The sequence below is a fragment of the Cinclus cinclus genome, chromosome 3 (assembly GCF_963662255.1).
Source record: "Cinclus cinclus chromosome 3, bCinCin1.1, whole genome shotgun sequence".
In the NCBI taxonomy this organism is placed as follows: Eukaryota; Metazoa; Chordata; class Aves; order Passeriformes; family Cinclidae; genus Cinclus; species Cinclus cinclus.
Window position 1 is genome coordinate 55,301,481 of NC_085048.1, and position 27,805 is coordinate 55,329,285.

A 27,805-nucleotide genomic window follows, 5' to 3' on the forward strand; every position below is an offset into this window, starting at 1 on the left:
GGGAAATGGGAGCATTTGTACCATGAAAGAACACCCACACTGATACACAACCACTCTTAACACCCACAGCTAGAAGACCAAGTCATATCTGTGTACTTTGCCAATTTGTATCCATGGTAAGAGTTCTGAGCGCAGTTTGATGGAATAACCATCACACACTTAAGCAAAGTTATCTTAGCTGATTAGCAGCTTGGATTTATTTTTAATTATTTTTTTTTTAAACCTTGCTAAAACCTTTGTTTTAAAATAAGACAAGAGTTTATGGAAGTATTTTTCAGGATTTTACTGCAAACCTATGGGCTTGGTCACAAAAAATATGATACATATAACCATGTTAATTATATTACATTACAATGATGGTATACATTACAAGTAAGTCTGTAAGTTTAAATATACATCTAGAGTTACAAGTGAATGTACAGATCTTTTTTACAATACATACAATCAGGAATGAAAATCCCTCAAACCCCAAGACCATAAATAATGCCCATTTTACAGATGATCTTCCAAACCAAAAGAGAGGAAAAAAAAAAAAAAAAAAAAAAAGAAACCAACAGCTTTGACTGACTGCAGCTGGGGCATTTTGGTCCATAAAAACCCTTTCTAAAAATAGAAATCTTTTTTCATAGCAGCAATGCTTTCTTCAAGCATTTGGATACAAGTAATTGTGAGCCCATTTCAATAATTTTAGTTGACAGTATAGATTTAAAAAAGAAATTTCAAAATTACATTTAATTTATCTTCCAAATATGGAAGAAACAAACAATGCCCCACATTGTGGTATCCTGCAAGTGTCACACTGATGCTTTAAACTAAGTCCATCTGTAGTACGCAGACCACACGCATACCATTTGTTCACATAGTAAACCCACATAAATGAACTGAGAAACACACTCTGCAACAGGGAAAGCTTTGGAGCTCACAAGATCTCATCAGAAAAAAAGGCACATTTCATAAAATCCTTATCACGTTCAGATAGATCTTCAGGCAAGGCTTTTCGAGCACGATTACAAAACCGCTTGTTCTTACTCCTACAATCTGCCATAGCAGTCAATGGCAGCAGTCACTCTGTTTTTCCTTTCCCAAGGAGACAGCACCACTTTGGGGGAAGAACAAATGGAAATGAAAAGCCTGTAAAGCTCATTTAGAGAGTGATGTGCTCTTCAAAAAAGCTTCCAGCAAACAGTGTAGTTGAAATTAAGGCTGCAAAGCTGCCATGGTGGAAATGTGCAAATTCTCTTTCAAGGTGACTGGTCAACTGGCAGTTCCACCAGAAGGCCAAACAAAAAAATAAAAATAATAGTTGTTATTATTATTAAAAACGAAAAATGTTCACAAGAAAGAGTCCACGGGTGGGGCATATGAGAAGCCCAAAAAAGCCTCAGCGGCTTCTTTGACGCTGGCGGTGATGAGGATGCTGTCTGGGGACTGGCCAATGGAGTTAGGGACTGGCTCATCTGTAAACTCCGGATCAAAGTGTCGCAGGTCACTGGGGCCACTCTGTGGAAAGGGCAGAAAAGAGATTTAGACCCAAATATTTTGTGAGTGTGCAATTCAATTCAATATGGAGAGAAGCACCCTTGTACAGAGACTCAAAGTGTTACCACCTCAGGCCCACTGTTTAGCAGCCTTTGGCAGTTTTAGCTTGACATTTTTGTATCCTGTTGCACATTGTCTCACTAAAAACAAGATGATTTGATTTAGTATGGCTATACTCCCACTAAGCTCATGCAACAGAAGCTAAATGCAAACATGCCACTCTGCCACACAGCAGTTTGCAGGGGAGGACTTTGATCTCCTAGTTATTAAATGAAGTTTATAAAATGCTCAGGAAACAATGGAGAAAAACTTCCACAACCTGATCCCTTGCTTTACATGTTAGTATCCGACAAACCAATTGTAACTTTGCCCTAGGGAAGCTACTTGCTCTCTTTACCTTAACTTCCCCTTTGGTAAAATGGGGAGGCTGGGGATTATAAAATTGCCAAGCAAATGAAGCATGTGAGACAACAAAAATACCAGCTAAATTTAGATGGATCGTCAGCAGAAAGTCAATTACCACCTATTATTAACTTTGTTTGGACAGAGAGAGGAAGGAAAGTTGCATTCCCCAAACACAGCCATTCGGCCACTTGCCCCTAGCTCCTGGGCACCCCACAAAGACAAGTGATAAAAAGGCACTCTCCATGCACTCTATAATTAGAAGTGATACGTACCACATTTGGGTTAAAAGGGGGTGTAATCTTCTTATTAATGAGATCATCCCAGTTAATTGGGGAGAAGAAGATGTGATTCTTAATCTCCATCTGTTAAGAGAGAGAAAAATAGATTAATTCAGACCCAAGTTAATGTAAACAGTATGGCCCAGTCATCCTGCCACACTGCATGAGGGCACTGGTCAGATTGCACTTACAAAGTCCTCCTTGGCACCAAGTCTCTTTGTCCTGTCCTTCTGCAAGAGGCCTTCCAGGAGATGCCTGGCTGAGTTGGTAATATTTGGCTTCAGTTGCAAGGGTTTGTTCAAGATATTGTCGTACATTTCTGCAGTGTTCCTGCTGTAGAAGGGTGGCTGTGGGAAGCAGAGAAGGGGGAGTTAATGAGGTTGACAGGCAGGCATGGGGTTTCTTGTAGGCAAAGGTTGAGTAAGCTAGTTTGATCTGTCATGAAGGATTTGTTTCTTACCAAGCCATAAAGCATCTCATACAGGACTGCTCCAAGGCACCACCAGTCCACAGTCCGGTCATAGGGTTGTTTATGGAGAACTTCAGGAGCAAGATACTGTGTAAGAGAAGGGAAAGAGCCATGTGAGCTCTGAGGGATCTTTACAATCAAGAAAGCCTCCCCATTCATGAATAAAAGCAGCTTATGGAATCCCAGCAACATCTAAGCTGAAAGAAAGCTACAAAATTTTTACAAAGAGGCAGATGGATTGAGAGCTGCTCTCTCCTGCTCAGCAAGCTGCATGTGTCCTACATATCCTCACTGGCAGCCCTATATTAGAAGGCCCATAATACCCCCATGCTCATGTAACCAGCCTTACATACACATGGGAGAAGTCAGTTTTCACTGATTGCTGTTGCTCTGAGAGTGGGGGCTGAGGGCTGGCCATACGTACCTCTGGTGTGCCACAGAAGGTGGAGGTCGTGCCATTGTGCTCTATGTTTTCTTTGCAGAGTCCAAAGTCAGTCAAGACAATGTGCCCCTGTGAATCAAGCAGGATGTTCTCTGGCTTCAAGTCTCTGTAGGAAGAGATGAAAGAAGATAAATGTTAGTTCGAGGAGGTGCAGTGAGAATATTTTAGGTGCAGCTGTTTACAGAAGTTCACTAAGCCACAACAAAATATTAAAAGCAATTCCAAGCTCCTACTGAGCTGAACTTTTCAATGCTTATTTAACGAAGCACATGTTTTCTTCTGTACGACAAACTGAATAAGGCTGCTCACCGATAAACAATGTTCAGGGAGTGCAGATAGCCCAGTGCACTGGCAATTTCAGCAGCATAAAATCGGGCTCTTGGCTCCAGGAAGCAACGCTCCCTCTGGAGATGGTAGAACAACTGCAGGAGACAGAGAGAACAAAGTTGTATAAACGGCGCCAAAGCCTGTTAACAATGCACTTAATTAGACTCAACATATATAGCAAGGGAGAACAATAGCAGGAAATGGCCTAACGATCCTTTGGTAGCTCAAAACTTGGCAGGCAGAAATAGTCAATCTAGTAACTTCTCCCACATGACTTCTTTTGTATTGAAAAGGAAGGGTGAAAATGTCTATCCTACCACCACGCACATGATAAGAAATACTATTTAATTCTCTTACTGCTTACCTCTCCACCATTGATATAGTCCAGGACAAAATACAATTTGTCTGCAGTTTGGAAGGAGAAGTGAAGCCCGACCAGGAAGGGGTGTTTCACATTTTTCAGCAAGACATTGCGCTCTGACATAATGTGCTTCTCCTGAAAACATCAGAAATCATTCATATCTAGTACACTTGCTTAGTATTAGCAGTAAAAATGTTTTTGATGGGCATTTTACAATGGCATTGTAAAGGGCAACTTACCTCCTTCTTCTTCAGGATTGCTTTTTTCTGCAGGACTTTAACAGCATAGAACTGCTCTTCTGCCTTATGCCGTGCAAGAAGGACCTGAAAATGCATAAAATTCCAGAACTGAGAAATACTGAAATACAGAACAACTTGTAAACACAACCAGCAACAAGCCTTTACATTAGCTGCTGAGCACTACCACATCCATCTAGATTCAATGTACAAGCCCTTTGCTGGAGATGCCTGACACTGTTACCATTTGGGCAGATTAATCTAGCCCAAAGATACTATGTCTAGTTTCTTTCTCACCCCCAAAACAAAGTATATCTATTCTTCACAGCACTACTGAATTCTCTGGCTCTTCTATGACTCATTCAAATGCATCGTCCCTGCTCCTTCTCCCTCTCCCCATACTGGGCAGCTGGATGTACTCATGTTTGGTTTAAGTGACCACCATTCACCAAAGGCAGTACAAACCCCACTGTCCTGTATTTCATAGAAGAGCTAAAAAGAGTAAATGAACTTTAATTAAAATAAAAAGTTATGCTTACCTTCCCAAAACTGCCTTTTCCAATCACTTTTAAGAAATGAAAGTCTGATGGTTTGGCATGTGGGTTGGATGATGGACCAAGATTAATCTGCTGTGAAGGACTGGGCTAGAAAAACAAACAGATACCGCATTCATTAAAGCAGTTCAACAGTAAGAGTCGCAACATTAAAAAAAAAAAAAAAACATGTAACACTTATTGCCCCTAAAACTTGATCTCTAACAGATATCTTCAACTAGTAAGTACTGCCTAAGAAAAGTCTAACAACCATAGCTTACTTAGAAGTGATTGTTGAAGTCTTAGACACATTCCATAATGAAATAACTCATAACACTTTTTAAACATTTCTTCTTCATGTTTGAAACAGCAGAAATTTCAGTCCAAGCCAATTACTCTCTTGTTTACATTAGCGTGCTATGAGATGCACTAATGCAATACTCATGATGCTAATTTCACTACACTTCTATTAGTGGCTGAACTGATGTTCTAAAAACGTCACGCTGAGTAAAATCTACTTACTGGAGGAGAAGGATTAGCATTCATAAGTTCAGGCTCTTGAGGCTGAGAGATTTTCAAGATAGACTGAACTTCAGGGCTGCAAGGATAAGAGCGTACATGATTAGGAGAGTTACCAGGGGCAGCAGGCAGATCTTTCCGCCAGAGGGCAAGCACATATCACTGAAGAGTTCTGGTTGCTCCTACTACATAAGGCAACGAAAACAATCTATTCGATTTACGGAGTAAAATTCTTCTAAGAAGCAGTAAGTTCCATCATACAAATAAATATATTTATGCGCTAAGTACAGCGCATAATGGGGACTGGTCACTAGAAATCTCCGACTTATTTGTCCCAAACCCAACTCATGGAGATTGTTGCGAAGTGAGTAATACCTCAACAAGACAAATAAACTCTTCCGTAACAGTAATGCCGGAGGAATTACAGTAAGCAAACATTATTTTTAAACTAGATCTCGCAATATCTAGTGATATTTGTGACTGAAATCGCCCCAAAATTTCTGATACTTACTGCTTGCATGCATAGGAGTTGGTGGCTATCTTCTGAATGAAGTCGTTTAGTCCCATTCTTCTCTGCTTCATGAAAGCTATAAAGGAAAAGGAGAAACAAAATTGTTAAGCCACCCTGACAGAAAAACCACAGCCCCTCGACCATCATCGAAGTTCCTACGCCGCTCACCGATGAGGATGGCCACCATCCCCCTCATCTTCGAGTAAGTCAAGGTAGGACCAGACGCTTCAGCTGCTTTCACGGTCATTTTGAAGCGAGAGGGGGCTAAATAGCAAGCGCACCGTGCCACCAGCTCCCAGCACCGCACTGACTTGGGGAAGCACCCGGCGGCGTTTAAGTGGCGGCGGCGATGGGCGGGACTGGGGCGGGGCGGCGACGATCGCATCCCCCTCGACGTCCTTTGGGGGGCGGCCGGTGGCCGCCTTGGGGAACGACGAGGGTGGGAGGGGTAGGGAATCGTCGGTGACTTTACCACCGCCCTACGTTGGGCGCAACCCTCGGGGGAGCCCCCACACAAGTACCCCCGCAGCACGTTGCCTCAGGATGCCGAGCATCCAAAGGCAAACGCATCAAATCCCTGGGTTTTTTTCTCCCCCTAGACAGCAAACTCCCGTAACCCCGGCTCTCTCTCTCTCTCTCCCTCCCCCTCTTTTTTGATCCGGCCCTACTTATTTTACGGTTATATAAAGTTGAAATCTGGCTCTGTCTTTAGGACGACCACCTCTTCCGAAAGTGTGGGTGTCCCCACCGCCACCCCGCAGCCTGCGTCCTCTCTCGGTCCCGCCGCACCGGGTGAGCGGTGATAAGGGACGCTGACGTTTCCCTGAAGGAGCCGTAGTGACTCAGAAGAACAAAATTTCCTGCCCGGTTTTCAATAACACAAATCTCCCTTCTGTGCACTGCCCTGATCCTGGACGGGACATCACTAACATGGAAAAAAAAAAGAAAAAAAAGAAAAAAAAAGTATTTTTTAATGCCAAAAAGGGAAACAACGGGGGAAAAATAATCCGTTCTCTGAACTTGGAGGAAAGCAGAAATCTGCTTCTAGAAAAGGTGGGGTGTAAAAGAAGGAAAGCAGCCCCGCTGTGCAGATTTTTACTGTACACGGTCATTTGGGAACATTGTGTACCCGGGATTTAATGGCTCAGTCGCTTCCTTGCGGGCGTCCCGGGGGCACACCAGGAGCGCTGGTGCATGCAGGAAGCCCAAGGTGAAAGGATGCAGCCGGGGCCCTCCTGCCGGGGGGCGCGGGAAGGCGCGGCGAGGACTACCACGGCCTCCCACCGGCGCGCATCCCCGCTCGCAGCCCTGGCACGGGTCCGGGAGGTGCCGAGCTCCTGCACCCCACAGGCGGCTGGAACTTTCCACCCGACGGGGTGTTGTTATTCATGCGCGGGTTTCGCCTCGCTGTCTGAACGAAGGGCGCTGGGTTGCGGCCAGCTGCTCCAGCTGCAACCTGCCCCCGGTTCTCCCCCCGCCCGGAGATCTTTTTTTTTTTTTTTTTTTTTTTTTTTTTTTTTTTTTTTTTTTTTTTTTTTGTTCTGTACCCGCTGCTGCTGCCTCCCCCCACAACCACTGCCGGCCGCTGGGCGGCATCCCTTGGTAGATGCCTGTACTCTCCGCCCCGTAGGGGGGATGGCAAGCACGGCAGCAGAGCAGCCGCCAAAGGCAGCAGCTCACTTTCCACCAGCAAGACGGATGACCCGGAGAGACCCCTGCGACCTGGGCACAGGTCTTTAAAAAGCGCTGCAAAGGCGTTATAGGGAAAAAGCAAAGAGAGAAGATTGCCGGCTCCGCTCCGAGCCTCCGGCGTCCTTCCTGGAGCAAGGGGCCCTTGCCCGGTCCCGTGGTCCCGGTGCGGGGAAGTGGAAGGGAGCCGGCGCCAGGGAAGGAAGCGGCGACGGGAGAAGCAAGGAAATGCGGACTTGCAGCTGGCGGGGCTCTAGGTTCTCCCATTTTTGGCTTTCCTCACTCTGTTGCACACAGAAATTGCCACTCTCATTAATGTAAGTGGAGAACAAAAAAAAATTCCCACAATAAAGTATAGGATTCAAAACTATCCTCAAAAAAAAACCAAAAAAGCCTGATAGATTGAAGGGGACGCAGACAGTTTTCTTTGCCCCTTCGTACTGTTTTCAGAGTACTGCTGTTAAAAACCACTCGAGTCCGACAGTTTGGAGGGTCACCAGAGTCACCTGGCCGCTGCCTTTTGGCATCTCCAGGCAACATGACGATGCCCCCCGGCACGTTCCTGCCAGCTGTGCACAGAGGCAAGCGGCTCCCAGCTCGCGGGCAGTCTCCGGCACAACCCCCTTCAGTTCTGCACAGCTTGCCAGAGGCTGACACCCACCGTCGTCCTCCTGGCTCAGCCGCGGTCCCCCACGCCGCCCGCAAGCTGCCCCGCTCCAGCCGGCTACACCAGCGCCCTCGCCCCCGCTTTGCGTCGGTCTTTTAGCAAGAGCTCCGCCGCTCCCGCCAAGTCACCTGGCCTATGTTCGTACCGAGCGCTGCCTCGGCTGTACCCGCACGCACCCCGGTGCATCGCCGCGCGGGGACCCCGCTGCTGGGAGTGTTCTTTTCCCCGTGGAGAACAGTTCTCCAGGCAGGGCGGAGCGGTGAACCCACCTTTCAGCGACGACTTCTCCTCTTTGCCCCTCATCTTGCTGCCTGCCGAGACCCCAGGCGCGGCGCGGCGGCGCGAAGGCTGTGGCTGTGCTCCCGCTCCCGGCCGCTGCTGCGATCCCGAATAACTCCCCTTCCTGGCCGGGCGGCCCGCGGGCAGGAGGGAGGCGGCGAGGGCGGCGAGGCCGGCCGGCGCTCCGGCTGACCCCTTTATGGACGCACTATCGAGGGCGGCTGACATGCGGGAGCGTTATAAAGTTCAGCACGGGCCGCCCCGCACACTCTGCCCCGTTGCAACATCACCCTCAAAATTACTGTAATCAGCGCGCACACAAACACACGCACGGGCGGAGCGGGGCGGGGGGGCCGCTCCGGCCCTCCCTGACCTGCCGGCCGCGGCCGGCCCTGCCCCACGGAAACTCGCGCTGCCCACGCTCCTCCGGCCGGGGCGCGGTGCGAGCGGCCGCGCACCCACGGCGCCCCCTCCCCTCCGGCACGGGCAGAGGCGGGGCGGGGGCCGCTGCTGCTGCCCGCGGGGGGCGCGGGGCTGCGGCTACCGGCCGGGCTTCTCCGACGGCCGGATAGCGCCGGGGCGGGACCGGCGCCCCGCTCCGACCTGGCACTCTGCGCCTTCCGCCGGCAGCGCCCCGGCGGCGCCCCCCGCCCGCGCGGCACCTCTGCCCCGCCGCCCGCCACCGCCCGGCCCGGCGCCGCGCACCCCGGCCGCGCCCCGCCGCTGGAAGCCGCTGTCCCTGCGTCCGGCACCCACCTGCCGCTCCCGCACTCGACAGGGTCCTGTCCCCGCACTCGACAGGGTCCTGTCCCCGCGCTCGAGGTGCCTAGCAGCAGAGATGTTCTTACCGTGAAAGGGAGGAATGCCAGCCAAGGGACGAATCATTATTATTTTATTACTTAAAATTAATGGGGCTTTTTAAGTCGACGGACTGGGTTCTCCAAAGCCCGGGGTGTCCTAAAGTTGCATTTTAAAACTGTTCCTTACAATGAGGGCAGCAAACCTCAACAGTTGAAAGTCAATAAGAGAATACAAGAAAGGAGCAAGTAATCAAAGATCCTATTTCTGAGATCCCAAGTCCTGTATGGAAGCATCAGGCACTGAATATCTCAATAAATTGCATCGAAAATTTGTACAGACGATGGCTTAGGGCTGTACAGCTGAAAAGTAAACACAGGAAAAGAAACACACTCATGTTACTCTTCTACCTCTTTACTAACTGTCCTGAAATTTTAAATTGAGATTTTTTTCAAAGCAAAATGAATAATAATAATAAAGAAGAAGGTAGATGTTGAAAATAAAGGGGAAAGGGAGACTCCAGAAACAGAATATTAAAAGTTTATAAAACTCTTTGCCCCAGGATATGCACACTCCAAAAGAATGGATGAGTTCAAGAACGGATGGACAAATCAGTAGGAAAAAAAATCCAAGACTTAACTACACAGGCAGCATATCTGACCTACAGTGTTTCTGTACCTCAATTTCCTGTAAGCCAAGGATGGGTTAGAGCATATCACTGAATAGTTACCTGTCCTTTCCTTCTCATATAATAATGTCATGTCAGATAATGATAACTGACCAGCTAACCCAGTAACCCTGACTGACCTGCATGGACTTTGGGCCCATGCTGACCTTCTGACAATCTTATACCGCCCTTCTGAGTGTCATGATACTGCTTCTTTAGTACCAGAGTTTAACCAGCTCAGAAAACTCCAGGAACTACTGTTCACTGGCAAGAAGGAAGAGACCTGATTTGATTTGTAACCTAATGTGAAGCATTTGGCTCTGCCAAGTAACTGTATTCCATGTAAAAGTAGGGCTAGTTGAAGGGATGCTCATCAAACTCTTCACCATGACAGCCTCCAAAACAGGGCCCCACATCCAGGCTGTGAGAGTTGCAGAAAGACACAGACTGCGTGGGAGATTTAGGCAGGGGCAGAGCAGGCACAACGTGCTGCCTTACTGCTATGGGTCAACCCAGGGTCCTGCTGATGCAGAGACTGGGACAAACCTGAAGTAAAGCCAGGAGGAATGTGAATTGATTTATCTTAAAGAATGAACAGCAGCTCATCATAGGAGTGGGCCTGTATTGCTCAAAGCAGTTCAAAGCACATTCAGCAGTATCTGAGCTGCATAAATTAATCTCCCCAGAAAAGCCTCACTGTTTGGAGGGCTTATTCATCTGTGGTGGGCAGGCAGGTGTTAGTCCTGCCTGACACTGCTTTCAGGGCACACAGAAACTCCTCCCTCTTGCCCTTCATGAAGGTCAGAGACTTCAGCAGCCCACATGGTAACTGGGACCTGTGAGCTCTCTTCTGATTCTGTCCTGGTCCTCATTGTCTGGTGTGTAATTCAGTGCCTCAATCTCTCAGGAATTCAATCCTCTGCTGGCTTCTGAACTTCAGTTTGGCAATGAATTCAGAGCTGAATAAATGAATTCCTGCTTACTTATCTTGCTGAATCAAGACCTGAGGATGCAGCAGGTTCCTAGAATTACTTGGCTGACTCTGGAAGGAAACTTCTTCGAATTCTGCAAATATTTTCAGCAGTATTTGGCTCTGGGTTAATTAAATGATTAAGAAGTTCAGGCTTTGGACTGCGGGAATGACACAGCCCCCAACAACAGAACACAATGACACTCCTTAATAGCATCTGTCTTCTGAAGCAAAATCTCACAAGCTTTTATTTTCCTCCTGTAAATCCTGAACAACAAACTCTCCGACCTTGTAATTAAGTTTCATGTGCAACAGCCAAAACTTTCAGTCAAGACCTTCAGGCTGCCCCCAGAAATGATGTCTATGAGCAGCAAACAGATAAGGAACTGACTAACAGCTTTAATAACAACCCCAACAGAGATTTTAACAGGAGCTTTAGAATGCTGTCAACAGGTCTGCTAGACATTGTGTTGACAGGAGGTTTATTGACTGAAGCCCCTATTGATCTGAAAACATCTAATTGATTTCAGTGTCATAATTTGTGAAATACAAATTTGGAACATCTTTTATTTCCCTTTTCTGATGCTTACAGAGCAGGTTTACTGCACTGTCAATAAGAGGCTTTAGTGCCAAGGGATTATGCTCACAGGATCACAGAGTGATGCAGGGCTGTGCTGAGAAAAAAGTAATTCCCATCCTTGTAGAAACCAGTGGAAAATTACGGCATTCTTTAGACTAACTGACCTCTGGTTAAAATAGCTGATAAACAATGCCCTGACCTCCATTTTATTTCCAGCACATGGATTTGAGTCTAACAGAGTTGTTGTCACTGGTGACTTTATGAATAAGTGTTGCAAGTGTTTCAGCCTGTGGTAGTCGGAGAGGGATGACTGCAGAAAAACCATATTTGTATGCCTACCTCTGAGTGTATCTTCCTGGGAGTGTGCCACCCCAAGGTTAATAAAAGTCCTTGCGATATTGTGTAGTCTGTCTAGCTTAGAGTTCTCATAAAACAGCATTGGATGACAGATACTTAAATTCATTATTAATGTTATGAACTTTAATGTGCTGTGACTGCACAGAATCTGGTCTTATCAGAACTTAATAGTGCTAATATGGAAAAGGAGGTGAAAACATATGATGGAAAAGTGATGAAAAACGAGTCATGAGAAAAATGGACATTCTTAGTGATGCTGAGTTCAGGCTGCTGGTTTCCTTTGGTCACAAGGCAGCCTTATGTGAGGAAATGCAGAATGAACAGTGTAAACATACACTGTCAGCTGGCTCTTGCACTCAGATTTTGTCTTCCAAAACTTTAGCTTTTAAAGGATAATAGTAGAAGGGTATTTAGGCATTTTCTATCAAGGACATAATATGAACAAGTTTTCTTGCACCTTTTGCATGGAATGTATGTCAGCTGAACTAACCTAGCTATGGGGTAATTTCTTTTTCCCTTATCTCTTTCTCTAATGTTCCTCTAGGTGCTGGCTACCATGATGTCTCAATGTCCTTTATGTGTATACAAAACCCCCATCATCATTATTGTCATCATCATCAGTTCATTATCTTAAAAGAAAAGATCTATTCAAGCCTGTAAGTCCTCCAACCTTAGAGATAAGGTACTAAATGGTGTAAATAAAGGTAGAATTTGTCAAAAAGGAATTTTTGCTAGAGAATTCAGCTGGATCTTAAAAGAACAAATTCAGTTCTTGGTGATGTGAAAACAGTGGCCTGATAAAGGAAGAAGCACACCGCCAGGTGTCAATACTTTTCCTCTTGGTGATACTGTTGTCACTCTTGCCATTATATTGAGTTTCAATGTCCTTATTATTTGTAGAAGCTTTTTTTCAAGAAGTGACAAAAGGTGTTCCTGCAGAAGGACGCAAAATATGCATGCTAATCAGGGCTTTATCTGCAGTGATTTGTATTCAGTGATGTATGATTTTAGGAGACATTGGGTCCCTTTCAGAACCCAGATCAATTTGGGGTTATGTATTTCTGAGTGTAGATTAATTTGTCTAAGATAGAGAGCAAGGGAAGAAGTGTTGATTTTGCCCTAGTTAACTGGTCCAAAATAGAGTAAAATATGTATATATTAATTCATAATACATTTACCTTCCTTAGGTTTTGGTACTCAAGTTAGACACATAGTCACCAAATGTACCCTACTTGGTCAGAAGAGAGAAATAAGCACCCTAAAGGCAACTCAGTGTATCTATGGCCTGAATCAGGCAGTGTCTACTGTTTAGTTGAAGGAGTTTGGTCCTGAAACCCACAGATAAGTAGAGGCTGATTTGAACTACGGGTGTTTCTTCTTTTATTTCTGAAGCTTTACATGTAAAAAATGTGGAATCACTTTAGAGAATCCTTTTGTCAACGTGCACTGAGCTGGTCATTTCATTCTTGATCTACATGTATTTTCATAAAAGAAAAAATCCTGTGGCAAGTGTAAACACCATATATGCTAGCTAGAGATCCCCAGCCTCAGGCCGATTTAGTTATGGAGCTGAAAGAATACTTGTAACATTGTTATAACTCTCCATAGTGCTCCTCAAAGTTCAATTAAACATGTCTTCCAGCCAGCAGCCCTGTGTGGTCATGTGTTGCAGTGGATATACAAAACATACCAGTTTTCTTGAAATTAATTGACATTAACTTGCCTTGTACTGTGCCTGATATCATCTCAGAGAGATGTGAAAATATTAGTTCTATGCTACAAAGGTGAATTGAACCACAGGGTAGACAATGTGTCTCATCTGAGGATGATCTGTGGCAGAACCAAAAATTAAATGCAGAGTTAACTTTCTCCCATTCTAGTATCTGGATTAAGATTACTGTACAGCAATATATATTCTGTATCTGCCAACCTTATTTGTGTAATGACATGCATTGTTAACAGACAGTTTTGGATGGCAAGAGCCAGATCAGGCCCTGCAGGTATTTGCTGTACCTTGGAGGAATGCTACTGAAATATCTGATATTTCTATAGGCGTGGTTCCCTTCCCAGAAGGAGCCACCCATCACAGTGAAAAATGAGAGACTTGGAACACTGCCATCTAAAAGGCTGTTATGCTAGGAAGGACCTGAATCTAGATTTGTGGGGAAGGAAGGAAGTATAACCATAATCACACTGAACTGGCAATTGGTAGCATCACCTGCCACCAACCAACATGTTGGAAATGCCAGGAAAGTGCTTTTCCCACAGCACATAATCAACACAAAGAACATTACAGTAAGATAAAGAAGTCCCACAGCTGTTTCATATGCAGAAACAGAAAGAAAAAGTCACAAACATCCCCAACATTAATTGATGTTTTTTAATTCCAAATGCCATTTTCAGACCTATTCAGTCACTCACCGCACTGTGAATCTCTTCAAAGTGTTCCAATTAGTGCACTTTTTAACACCTTCAGCACTAAAGTGATTTGGAAACCTTTGATACAGGTTTTATTTACTTTGCTAGAAGTTGCCTTTAGTTTTTTGTAAATGCTTTGTGTGACTCCAAAAAGAAAAACTCAAGTGTTTTGTCCATAGGTTTACTAGACTTCAAGACCAAAAGAAGATGCTGGAGCATATAACCTGGCTGTCTGCATAACAACCCTTGCATCTGCTGCTATGCATATCAGGTCCAACAACTTTACCTCTGAGGTTTCTTGTTTCTTCCTCTTAACTCATATTTGATTATCTCCAAATTTTCATCCAGTTCAAGGATAAGAATCAGGAGGTTTGACAAGCACAGACACCCACCCATACACAGTCATGCAGTGGACCACAGGCTGGTTGTATATGACCTTTCCAGCCTTCAGCAAAGGCTTCCTCACCCCCGTGCATGTGCATCTGCATCTGCTCATCAGCACCCACATGGTGGGTGTTACCAACCCTTGGATCAGCTGGCAGATCTCCATGTGGGAGCTCCCACTGACTTGCATTAGTCAGCCAGGTGATGAGCAGCTGGGCACAGCCTCTTCAGTTGGCACAGCTCAAGCTGGAGACAGTGGAGGCAGACATGTTCCAGCCCAGTGAGTGGGCAATGCAGTGTTATTGATCTTACACACCTTCACTGCATTGTTATTTTAAACTTGTAAAAAAAAAAAAAAGATACAGAGTTGCAAGTGTTTCATTCTTCAAGTAGTTGTGATACTTCTGTAATGCTTCCCTCAGAACCTTACACTACGATATTTTTTTCAGAAAATGCATGCAGGACTGGGGAAGAGCACCTCTAGCTTATTGGATTGCTGGTGAATGCAGTGTGGCTGGTACATGATTCTCAGTGTGACACTAATCTGCATACCTTCAGTGAGATGACCACAACACTTCTCTGCCTACCTGAATATAATGCCTCGGTCTTTTACACAGGACAGGCTTAATAATGTTATAGAATTTTATTTTAGGTTTTGTTTTGTTTTTTTAATAAAAGAAAGAACATGAGAAAGAGAATCAACCTATGTGTCTATGTGTTTTTAATAGACCGTCAGAAACATTGAGTCCTGAAATTCTGACTTGTTGTGAACACGTCTTAGCTTGATGCAATATAGGAAACATTACTAAGCAGGTTGTATTTTGTTGACAATTGGAGTTCTTTAGAAAAACAGATGAAGTGCCAGGTGAAGAAATGAAAGCATAAAGAGATTAAGCAAAGTACTGCCCAATGAGCTAGGAGGTTGAAAAAAAGACTTTCTGACTTTGGTGTTCTAGCACTAGTATAGACAGATGAACCACTGAGGGAAAATTTAAAACTTGAATGCAGAAACGCTAAGCATCATTTAGCTGCCAATGGCAGCATTTAGTCACTTGCAAAGCATAGCACTGTGGACTTCTCTATAGTTATAGGGAACTCTCTTACCAGCGCTGTTATTCATGATTTTCACTCAGCAAAGATTTTCACTTATGCATGCTTTTATCCTGAGCCCTTTAAACCTTCAAACAGGCAAATACTAACAGCGACATTCTAAAGAATGAGGAGATGGGGAAGTTGGATGCCTTGGGTCACTGTCATATGATGAGCTTGAAATAGAATAAACATTTTGTGAGGCTTGTGACTTTCAATCCCATGCTTAAGTTATTTGACATATAACCCACCTCCTACAAAGCAAAACTAGACAGCAGTTTTGCTTCTTTGGTGACTGACCCAGAGTGACTGATTCAAAGGAGTGGTTTAAATCACAACCGTTGGACTCGGGATCAAAGTCAAAAGCAGCCTTCTCCCAAATTTCATGTGGTTTGAAAGTAGGACTCTGTTTTTGACCTGATCCACAGTTTTGAGTTCCTTAGTGGACCACAGAAAGGAAAAACATTTCTCAGAAAGGAAGAAAAGGTGTTAGTGCCAGTTTGAGATATCAAATTATGAAATACACAATGATCTACATATGCTAGATTCAGCTAAGCAGTAACTATATATCTACCTAATCCTATTTTGATTTCACTGTATCTGTTTCAAAATAGATAGTACGGGCTAGTAAACGATGCTCAGCTTTGTCTGGAGATAACACTGTGGAGTACTTTCTACAGACAACAGTTTTATCATATTTAGTATTTTGTATATATATATATATCTATATCTATATCTGTGATTGTACATTTAATACATATTTATTCTACCTTGTTTGACTCTTCTGTGTTGAACAGCATACACAGAACTTACAACTCTTCCATCTCATCTCATCTCATCTCATCTCATCTCATCTCATCTCATCTCATCTCATCTCATCTCATCTCAGGTCACACTGATAAAAGGTCTGTTAAGTACTGAAACCCCAGAGCATTTGCCTTGATTATTTCAAGTATATTTGTCTTTAGGTGCTGCAACCACAATTAGCGAATTTCCAAGCCACTTTGGTTGTGTGAGTTGAATCATAGGATAATATAAAATTACTTCTATTCATGAATTTGTGCTCACTGAAATATATGTACAGTAGTGACTAATGAACTAGTGGACATATTTGTTAAAAACAGCTTAATAGGAAGAGGTGTTTTGTTCTTGGAGTGGGGGAAAGTTTATTATGAGGTTAGAAACTGTGAGAACCAACATTATTTCATTAATATAATGAGTATTTTCTCTTTACACACATTTTTATTCTCAGATGTGGTGTTTTAAATACTGAAGAATATTATGAGACTGATACATCAGATCCCACTTTGTTGTATAAAGGGCATCAACTTCTCTGAGCATTTCTCAGTATCTTGTGCCATTAACAATGTTTCTCAAGTCTTGTTGATTCAGGGATTACTTAGTTTTTTGGAAAACTATCTGTGGATCACCTTGTGCAGCACAGCTAAAATATTCAAATTCACAAAAAAACCTATAATGAAGGTAAGCTTTGGGCATTCATTCATTTGCCTTTGTGAAGAGTGTTTTGAGACTATTCTTTCATTTATTTCTATGTTTCTTTTGCTTTACTGTTTACTTAGAAAAATTTTGCAGCTGTTGTTTTAGGTCACCAATGGATGTTCAATAGACTTTTAATACTGTCAGAGATGGTGAGACACCTCTGAATTGTATCTAACATGAACCATTACTGGAGATGAGATCCTGGACCATAAGAACCTTTGCTTGGAACAAAGAGAAAATTCAAATGCTCTTTAAGCAATTTAAGAATGCTAAACTGGTTAAAAATTATTTCATCAATATATAACAGCTATCAACTTGTAAAAAGTCCTGTTTTGTAAGGCACCATAATTTTCACAGGAGATCTTAAAATAGATTTCAAAATTCCATTTTACTCTGAATTGGCTCCACAGGAAGAAATGTAGGCTTCCAGGTTATATGCCATGATCTAGGAGCATGGCTCAGCACCCGGACACTTCTGTGGGGCCTGCTTACAAGAAATGTGGAACTGCTGAGATGCTGAATTCTTCTCACAATGCAAAATGTTTAGACTGCTAAGACAGGAAAAAAAAAAGGGAACTAATGTGGGAGTGTGTGGAGAACTCCATATAGAAAGAGGAAGTATCGTGTGACTGATCAGGAAATGGGTACAAAGCATGTGTTTTGGTAGTATTTTCACTTGTTTTGGGGGCATTTCCATAGAGAACTGGAATCTGGCCCTGCGTTTAGGTATTACTTCACTCCAGAGTGAAAGGCAGGCACTAATTTGGAGCGAAATGCAGCAGCTGTCAGCCTTTGCACATAGCAACACGGCACAACAGCTGAAGGCAGGTCGCACAAACACAACATCCCACGGAAATAGCAGTGTTGTAGAGCCATTCTGGGCTGCAAGAATCAACAAACAATGCTCTGACTTCTATAAAAACAGAAAGCTATTTTCCAGGCTGGATCTTCTGAGGGGAATTCGTTCTCTTTTACCCCAAAAACTCCGTGATACCTCTGTGCTACAAAAACTCCAGGGAAAGATGCACGGCAGCAAGGTGCGAATACAGTGAAAGCCCTTTCTGATCCTGCCTGCCAAGGTATTTCTTTACCATGCACAGATTTGACAGGATAGAAATTTAGCCCTCATCTTTCCATAAACATCATCTAGTCTGGAGTACACTGCCAGCCCTCATGATGTCAGGGCTGTTCACTCCTTTGGTTTTGTCATGTTATTATTTTTTCCTGAACCAAGGAAAAAGTCCAAAAATGTGACAGTTCTTCTTGTGTAAGGTGAAGTTCTGCTTATTCATGTTCTCTTGAGCAAGTTGCTGTTAGTCAGATGTTTGCGGAGTTGTGGGGAGGGTAGTGTACTGCCCTCCCTCAAAGCAATGAAGTAATTTTTAGAGGAAGTCTTTGTATGGACAATTTGATTCCCCTTATTAAGTCATTCCTCAGCTGGGGGACAGAGGCAAGCTTGGGTATGCTGGTGCAAGTGACCAGCACAGAAAGATGAGACAAAATCCCTAAAGAGGATATTTTGGACCTTCCACTCAAAAACAGAAATGCAATTCTCTTGCAGAGTTATAAAAGACTGAAATAAATGAAAGATATATTTCAAGGGCTGTCTTCATAAAGCTCCTGAGCAACATGCTCAATGATGTAGAGCGGGGTAATTATTTGGAGGACTCTTTTTGCCATTGGCTTTCCCCGCTCTGGAGAATGAAACTTCTCAGCTTAGATGATTATGAACTTGACCCATACCCATTTGCTAAGTAGATCACATTAGTCTACATTTGTCTGGATCACAGTGTAACAAAAGTGTCATGGTGTAATTTTGTACAGTGCTCCCTTGGTCTTTGTCATGTCTACTTTTTCAGCTTTGTTTCTTTCATCTGTCTTCTTTCCAACCTTTCCACTACTCCTTGGAGTGATATTTTCACCTTAATCTGCTTCTTCATTTCACCTTCTTTTCTCTCTCAGGCCTTTCTTTTCTTCTTGGCTGCTTCAAGTTGAAGCCAGCCCTCTGAAAGCAACATCATCAGCTACAGTCACCTTCAGTGGAACATCATCATCTTCAAAATTATTTGAGATAATTTCTCATGTTTTTACTTCATAGGGTGAAGTCAAATAGGATGTGGAAAGTGGGACAGTTTTGGCCACCCACTTCAAGAAAGATGTTCTGAAATGGGAGGGAGCCAGACTGGAGGGCTATCAAGGTTCTAGTGCCCAGGACCATTGAGGAGAGGTTGAAGAGCTGAGCTTGTATAATCTGATGAAGAGGAGGCCAAAGGCAGTTGAACAGCAGCTTATGGATTCATGATCAAAAGCTACAATGACACCAGAACCAAATTCTTCCCAGTGGTGACAGAAGGTGCAAGAGGGGGCAATGACAGCAAGATGAATGTTCAGCTTGGCCATTCGGAAACAAAATGCCCACCTGGAGCATATGCTGTGCCTCATTTAGCCAATCCCTCCTGAATGGGAAGAGGAAGAATATATTTTTTCTTTTTTTTAAGTGAAGGGTCATATAAACAATTAGAATAGCTAAGGTAATTCCAGTAATAAGCAGATCATCTCTAACTCTTGCTCTACATAGAATATATGTAATGCAGATAGTGCACCTTCAATTTTTACTCCCTTTCAAAACTCCATTTGTGCAAGTGCTGGAAGATGTGTAGGCAGAGCGCAATGCTGAGAGCCCAGGAAACATGCCCAGCAGAGCAGAGCCTGTACTTTCTCTTGTTAAAACTGTGTTGGAATTCTGATACATTTTTTATGTACTAACAGACCTAGGAGGAAAAAGTTTGTGTGCATGGAGAAATACCTCTGTCCTCCAGCCAAGCTGGTCTTGAGCTTAAAGGGCTTATAGAGCCCAGGCCATGGTAGGTCACTCTGCATTAGAATGTATACTCTCTATTCTACAAAGCAGTGCAGACACTGGATTTTATTTTTAGCTGGACAAGTAGCCTTCTTAGTTTTAGTGGGATGATTCATATCCACGTAGTGATGTATACAAGTGCCTCTAGAATGAATGTTCTTTATTTGTTGTTTCAATATTTGTGTCTTCTCTCTGTGTTATTCTAATGAAATCTTTCTTTGTTTAATTATTTTTTTCACCTGGGGCTGTCTACAGATATCCAATGCTTTTTCTGTTAAAATTTCCAATTCCTTGGTATGAATGAATTGACTTATTTTTACTGGGATGCTGTAAATACTTTGTTTAGGGTAGGCTGTAAGCCACAGTTCTTGCATTTTCTTTTAACATATTTGCATTATTTTTTACCCAGCCATATTAAAAGCAACAGCAATTTTCCACTTGTCTTAATTTGCAGTAAATGACTTTATGCTGCTGTGTTTTACATAGACAAGATCTTGTCTTCTTCAGTAATTATTTCAAGACAGTGCTGTTTGAATGATGTGATAGACTAAATCAAAATTATAGCATACCTCAGGTAAACCAAGCAATTTTGTGAGACTATGTTAAATTCTGATTATAATAAATTATTTTAAATTAATTTCCCTTACCACTGAACATATTTACAAATCTCCTTCTGAGAAGTACAGTGACATATAGGCATATATAGGTATATATAAGTATCTACTTAAGGCTACAGAGGTATCAAGGATCATTGTGATGGTTGACCTAATTTAAAATTAATCTATGCCAGTGACTGAGATCACACCCCTTAGTCCACAAATTCAGGAGAAGTGGGAAGATTTCTGAGGTTTTCCAACAGTCTTAGGAGTCAGTCATTTCTACAGTTTACATGGAAAAGTTTAAAACATCTCCACATGAGCAGAAGTCTCTCATCTCCTGTGCAGGAGCTGAAGAAGAAGAAGGTGTCCTTGAAGAGGCTTTCAACCCTTTCCTGAGGCAATCATCTGGGGGCAACCTGCTCTCTGCCTAGGTCCCTGAAAGGGAATTAGGGGCTAGTGCCTAGCATGCCTTAGTTAGCCCTTCTCTCTTCTGAAACACGTTTACCTCAGAGTATTTGCATTGGTGTGAAAGGATTAAAAGTTTCCTCAGTCAGGCTGTTCTGTTACTGGGTCCGTTTGTGCTGTGTGGAGGTAAGGGCTGGTGGATTCCAGCATGCTGCTACATTATATTCTGCCTTGGTTAGGGTTCCCCTTTCCTGGACAAGCCTCACCCTTTGAGTAGGGCGGTCACACAGATTTCTCTTGCAAAATGTATTGCAGAAAAATATAATACAGATAAATCTTGGGCTACCACTACTAAAGAAAAAAATTGTATTTTTTCCTCATGAGGAAGCAACATAAGCACATGCCCACTGTCAATGTCATTTTACAAGCAACATAAAAAATTATAAAATTACAGAAGTTTTTCCAGTGGGATCTTCATTCAATATGACCTTTTTAATTAGCTTATTTCAATATCTGTAAAATTCAAAGCAATAGTTCTCCTTGGGCAGGAGCCAGTCAATAGAAATTAATGACCAGGAGACCCCTGATACTCACCTTCTGTTCTGTGCCACATTTTCCTAGGGGTTTACCCTGTTAATCTTGCAACAACCCATGCCTTTGTGTGATTTATTGCTTAGCTGTGTCCATAACACACAAAAAACTTGTAGATGATGGCCCCTGTACTGCTTTCCAAACATATGATACTCTCCTATAAGGCCCAGAGGTCTTGCCAAAATGTGGATCCCTGCTGGGGAAACTGGACCTCAAACATACTAAAGCCACAGTCTGGATACTCTCTGGAAGGGATACTGTGAAAGAAATGTTAGGGCAAGAGAAAAGGTCAGCTCTGGATATGGTAACTCCTCATCACCCTGCTATTTTCACCAGTGATGTCTTTTTCTTCCTCTTGCCTTCCTTTTCTTTCATCCCTCTGCAACAACTGCAGCAATGTAGCAGATCCTCTGGAAAACTCACGTAATGTTACATTCTGGAAGAAATCATCCAGGGCTCTGGTTTGGCCAACTTGGTGCTACTTCACCATATGGTGTTTTGGGTCAGGTGTCAGATTTATAAATCAATGGGAAACTATACAAATTAAAAACAAATACAGTGTAAAACTCCACAAATACTTAGTTCTGTGCTATATCTGAAGGGTTGTCCAAGAAAATGGACATCAAGTATTCCCCATTACTGAATATCTCCAAGAATAAGTTAAACCCAGCTCATCCAGCCTTCCATCATAGTCAGGGGAGTGAAAAGGACACAGATAGGGACTGATTCTTCTCCTCCTCAGTCAGTTCTCCTTCCTGTAAGTCAGAAGAATGATGCCTGTTCTTTGTCACAAAAAACAGTGACAGCTGTGACAGCACCGCCCCCTTTGCAGAGTTCTGAAATCAGGGGAAATTATGGTTTTGGTTTTTATTCGAGAAAAATTCTTCAGAGCTACAAGTACTGGAAGCACAATTTTTCACAAAAAATTTAGAACGTGAAGTCATCACAGATCTTCCATATTGCAACATCTGAATCACCATGCAGTTCTGTTTCCTGCCTGACATCAGTGGCTGAAGGATCAGCTCAAGGCTGTCCTGCAGGTAAATCTGGAAGGTCTTCCCATGTCTTCAATCCAGACTGTTACATTTCTTTTTAGTGCAAGTTCAGTATGACACATAGAGAGATAGATATATTAACTGCAATTAAGCTTTATTAGACCTTTGATCTGTTACCATGTTGTAGTGTATAAATAAATGCATTAAAAGAAAAGTCTAATGTAAAATAATTCTCTTCCCCAAGTTGCAAAGCAGAATTTCAAGCTGTGCCTTTAGAGCACTTTCATCACATTTTTAATTGAGCTAGCTTTTGTGTCAGGAAATAAGGCTTTATTGGAAAAGATGAGGGGAAAGTAGAAAAAGAGCTGATGTTTCATTAAACTGAGAAATGCCATGGGCATGAAATTGGAATCTTTGCAATTGGCAGTTCTGTCCTGGCAGAAGAACCCTTAAACTTCAACTACCCTGGGATGAGATCCCAGATTAGTAAACTGTGAGCACTTTTTCTGCTTTAACTGAAATTAGTCTGGATACCCAATCAATGTGAGTAAGAAAAAGAACAGCCAGTGTCCCCATCTCATTACCGCTGCCAAGAAGTGGTGCCTAATTATTGTATTTTTAACTGGGTCATTCCCCAGATGTGGTTTCACATATAGACAGCTGTGGACTTAACTGAGAAGACAATAACTTGGTAGTGAAGAGAGAGCAGGAGCGAGAAAAAGGACATTAAGAGCCTTCCCATTGCACACATAGCTCGAAGTGGGGTAATCACTGGCCTAGTGCACTTCAGGCAGAAGAAAACACCACACAAATTAGTTAAATCAGTTTCCCTGTGTGGACTCCTACACTTTTTAAAAAATAAATTATTATAGCTATAGCTACTGCTGCTTAGGAATCAGTGTAATTTGCAACATTCACACACTACTGTGAGATCTCATGACTGATTGAGCGTGTTTAGCTAATTAGATGCATTTCTAAACTTGTTTCATAGAAGTTTATCATCTAGATCAGGATTTAATGTCTATGCATAGAAGCCAAGACTGGTTATAGGTCAGGGAAATTAACCAAGAGCATTAAGCATTCAGAATCAAAGCAAGGAAGTGAAAGATTTCCTCCTAATGGGGACAGAGGCTTCTGGGATTTTTCCCAGGGGGACAGTTGCAAAAATGGCAAAGGAAGCAAGAAGAAAATCGGCCAAACATCCAAGTGAAATCTGCCTCAGGATCAGAAATCTACTGTCATGTTAGGAGCAGTTTGTGTTTACTGGGACATTTGCACTGTGTAATCACAGCATTTTTAGGGGGAATTTTTTTCTTGGCTTTAATGCAGTTCTGGCATGTCATCTAACCACAGCACCAACAATCCAAGTTAATCTGGTATACTTTCCATTTGTAAATAATATCTAAGCTTGTGATTAGGCAAAGGGAAATAAAGACAAACAAAACACACAAAAAACCATTTCCACATCTGTCCAAAAATCAGAACACCAAGACAGAGAGGAGACAGAGTAAGAAGGATGCATGTGAGCTCGACATACTCAACTTATTCTATCTATGCCAAAACTACTGAGGCTTCTCTTTGTGCACAGCTCAGTTCTCCCGCATACAGACCAGGGGTCACTGAGTGGCCACTTTTGCCCTCAGATGCATTCACAGGACTCTTGCTGTAGCTAACAAGAGCTCTGCTCACACCACGGGTCAATGCCGAAATGTGTCTGACAGCTCATTAAACAGATCTGCTAGAATTCTGTTGGTTTTCCTCATTACGTCATGGCATAATTCCTCTGGAGCCCTGGTGCCGCACATTGTGCTCCTCAGCCATGCAGGCAAGTGAGGTTGTTGTTGTTTTCACCCAGCAAACACTCAGTGGGTGAGAGCCTGCGTCTCATTTTGACATGAAAAACATCCTTCAATTAAGCTTGGCTTGGAGACAAAGCACTTCGGCCCAGAATAAAGGTGCATCCGAAGCAGAGCGCGCTGCCTGCTCAGCCTCACTGCCCGCCCTGTGGCACCACCCGTACCTGTGTCCTCACAGCCCCAAAGGGTCCTGGGCTCCGGCTTGGGCAGCGAATCTCCTTTGCTCTGGGGCTCCTTCATCTGAAAAACACAGAGGGAATACATCAAGTCGTGACAGCTTCTAACTGAGGTGGGTTTTGCTTTACAACACTTAAGCCCAAAATTAATTACCATTGAAAGTGCGTATTTCAGGCTACAGTACAAGGCTCCTCTCCAGCTGTTTCTATAATCAGGGGTAAACTTATGAAGTGCGAGGTACTGTGATTTTTCAGCAAATAAAAGAGTCACTGTATTTTGAATTTAATTTTTCCATTCAAAGCATGCATCTTGATTTTACACTGTGGACCAGATGGTCCAGCCCCGTTCTCCTGCCTTGGCCCTGCACAGGTAGGGGATGGGTAAGGAAGTGGTGGGCAGGGTCCTGGAGGGTCTGTCTCCTGACATGGAACTGTTTGCAGAGAGCTACTTTGCCCACTTTCTTTCACAGCAGGGACAATTCATGGGTGGGATTTGGTGTAGGGGATGAACAGGTGCAATCCCTTCACATATCCTTGGGATATCAGCAATGTGGGAGCTGCAGACGCATATTCCCCTTCCTGATAAACATCTCATCCTCATCCCTGCTATTGCAGTGCCTCTAACTGCTTGCCCTCTAGACCTCTCTTACTCACATATGAGGTTTCAATCAGAGCTGCGCAAGAATTTTGAGAACTAGGAGTGTGACTGCCCTCTGTCACCACTTTGATGAAAACTCTGACCTCAGTGGTACTGTTTCTGGATGATAATCTGAGTGTGAGGGTAAAGCCATCAGAAGGATTACATAATTGCTAACCCTATCTGTCCCAAAGTACTTCCCAGGCTCTCCATCCTACTGAAAAGCTTCATCCATCATTAGCATGGGAAGCAGCAGTCAAACAGCAAACAAGGTGCTGCAGAAGAACAAGGTAAGGAATTCCCATGGGAATTTTGACTTTTGGTAAAGAGTTCTGGTGTCCAGAGACAGGAGAAGTTTTCTTGCTAGTATCAAAATTTAAATACTTCTTCATACAAATGCACTTTTCTCAGAGTCTGCAATCCTGACATATTGAGGAGTTTGTCAGCATGGGTCTGGAGTGCTGGTGGGTTGTTTATGTAGTGTTTTCAATGGTGCTGATCTTTGTGTTGCTAGTTTTAGAAATACTTTCTTTCAAAAGAGTCCCAACTCAAATGGCATTTACGCCCATTACACACACTCTAAACACACGTGAAGCTGTCTGGAGGATGTACAGTATTGCAAAACATTGAAAAGGTTGCTAGTTCTTCTGATTGCATATTTCTGATAATTTTTATTCCTATAAACACATGATGAATAGTATGGAATAAATAGGCCTTCAGGACAGCCATTGTTCTGGCTACTGTAAAACTCCTTGATTAAAGAGCCAGAGGGACTGTGAGAAAGAAGCAGCACAGGAATAGAAAGTAGGCACAGGTTGAAGGAAGAAAAGGAGAGAAAGTGCTTAATTTGATGCATACCAGGAAGAACTGTGATAATGGCCAGAAAAAAACAAGCTCAGAAAACACAGGGCAAAACATTTCAGAAAAAGCAAGCTCTAGACCTGGATCCGCCTTTACAGAAAAGCACTTCCTTATGTATGTGCAAAGAAGTGCATATGGGCAGAACCACTGTGTCAAATACAGAAGTGTTGTGTCCACAATGTCCACGAGCAATTCAACTCAGACTTGGAATGCTGAAAGCAACAAACTCTGAACTCTTTTACTTAATGGAGTCCAGTAAAAGTGGAAACACTTGGCTACCCTGCCCTGAGACAGGAGGCATCACTGCCAAAGTTTGCAAAAGTAAAAGTCTGGAAAGTTGTACAGATGGGCGCATGGAAAGACTCCCATGCAAGCAAACTCATGCTAAACAGGTACTGAAGAGGAACAGAGCAGAAGGGGAGCAGTGCACTAAAAGCAATGACCCCTTGGAGGATCACACACGTCTCTCCCTCACCTCATGCACACAGAGTGTCCTGCATGTGCAAACAAAGGCAGTTGGGGCTTTTATCAAGGGGCCTGAATCACCAGTGTATCCATCAACCAGGAGCAGTTCTGGGTGGGACTGAAGGTGCACCTTTGTTCCTGCTGACAGAAGGAGGGGTCACAGCAGACACTGACACTGCAACAGCATCACCCTTGTGCGTCTCATCACGAGCTAATGCCAGGAAGTCACAGAGCTGACAACAACCTGACCACACTCCTGAGCATGCCAGTCTGCAGGGCCAGAGCCAGTAACATTTCTGTATTCCATGGCAGGGATGGAAAGTAAAAGCATTAAATCTTGTGAAACACAGAAGTACAGAAGTGACACAAATGGGTAGGAAACCTAATTTGAAATAGCTTGTGGAACTCCTTTAGCATTAAGCCCACTTTAACATATATGATATTGCTAACAAATACATCCATTGCAATAATTTCATTAATTTACTTTTTTTCTCCTTTAGTTTCCTCACAATTATCTCTATCTACAGTGGCTCTTTAATCACACCTTCCATTTTTATGTCTATGATTCCATTTCAGTTGAGGTTCTTAAAACCTGTGGCTTCCTTGAGAAGAGCCCCTTTGTTAATCTATGCAGAATGTTTCTTTTGTATGTTTTCCTGGATTATGTTCACATACTACCAATTCAGTAGTTCAGTTCTATAACAGTTTCACTGAAGATGTTTTTCTCTTCATTTGTGCCAGTGACCTGCTTACCATGGTGATTGTAAAATGCTGGACTAAGTCTGTTTCCTTTCTGACATTGCTCAAGTCTAAAGTTTAGTAAGAGAAAAAGAGACAAATAATGTGAGTGGCCAGGTCTTTATGCTAGCTGAGTACGCATAAACCACAGCAGATAAGACTTCACCAGGTCAAATATTTTAAAACAATATCCATGCAATACAGTATATAAATCAGCTAGTTTTTTCATACCACAAAGCACAACTTCTCCCACATTTCTTGTACTCCAACAATGTTGCCCTGAAAGACCAACTAACCAGGTGAAAGGGACTGCTCCCAGTAAGCCTTGTCCTAGGAATCTGCTATGGAAAACTACATCCTTTGGTTTGCAAGAGGCAAACCATGTTGGAGGCTCTTTCTCTGAAGCAGAGTTTAACAGCACTAGACTATGTTTTGAGTTTTCTCCAGTCTCAGTGTCATTGGAAGAAGATAAAGGGAAGTAGAAGTCAGAAGTTCATATGTCAGTGCAAGAAACACTTAATTGAAGTCCGGATTTTTGCTAACTTACGTGCTTTACATATTTTAGGCACGCATGCCATTAATTGAATGATCCTGTTTTTTCTTG

The 27,805-nt window shown here is 43.1% G+C and overlaps 1 protein-coding gene across 4 annotated transcripts in view; it reads right to left on the minus strand.

The window, feature by feature from the left end:
• Nucleotides 1-268: 268 nt before the first annotated feature.
• SGK1 (serum/glucocorticoid regulated kinase 1) overlaps nucleotides 269-27,805 on the minus strand; it is a 68,695-nt gene continuing 41,158 nt past the window's right edge. Inside the window, exons 3-14 of one of the 4 annotated variants that reach the window (XM_062489990.1) lie at nucleotides 24,489-24,564; nucleotides 5,621-5,696; nucleotides 5,113-5,188; nucleotides 4,597-4,701; nucleotides 4,061-4,144; nucleotides 3,825-3,956; nucleotides 3,443-3,555; nucleotides 3,116-3,239; nucleotides 2,683-2,778; nucleotides 2,414-2,569; nucleotides 2,217-2,306; nucleotides 269-1,500 (exon numbers count right to left, since the gene is read on the minus strand). In XM_062489990.1, the coding sequence (XP_062345974.1) occupies nucleotides 1,333-1,500; nucleotides 2,217-2,306; nucleotides 2,414-2,569; nucleotides 2,683-2,778; nucleotides 3,116-3,239; nucleotides 3,443-3,555; nucleotides 3,825-3,956; nucleotides 4,061-4,144; nucleotides 4,597-4,701; nucleotides 5,113-5,188; nucleotides 5,621-5,696; nucleotides 24,489-24,564 (1,296 nt within the window). In that variant the 3' untranslated portion in view covers nucleotides 269-1,332. Of the gene's footprint in view, nucleotides 1,501-2,216; nucleotides 2,307-2,413; nucleotides 2,570-2,682; nucleotides 2,779-3,115; nucleotides 3,240-3,442; nucleotides 3,556-3,824; nucleotides 3,957-4,060; nucleotides 4,145-4,596; nucleotides 4,702-5,112; nucleotides 5,189-5,620; nucleotides 5,697-5,788; nucleotides 8,217-8,245; nucleotides 8,511-24,488; nucleotides 24,565-27,805 lie in introns of those variants that run through there. The other 3 variants (XM_062489991.1, XM_062489992.1, XM_062489993.1) reach the window with 3 other exon arrangements.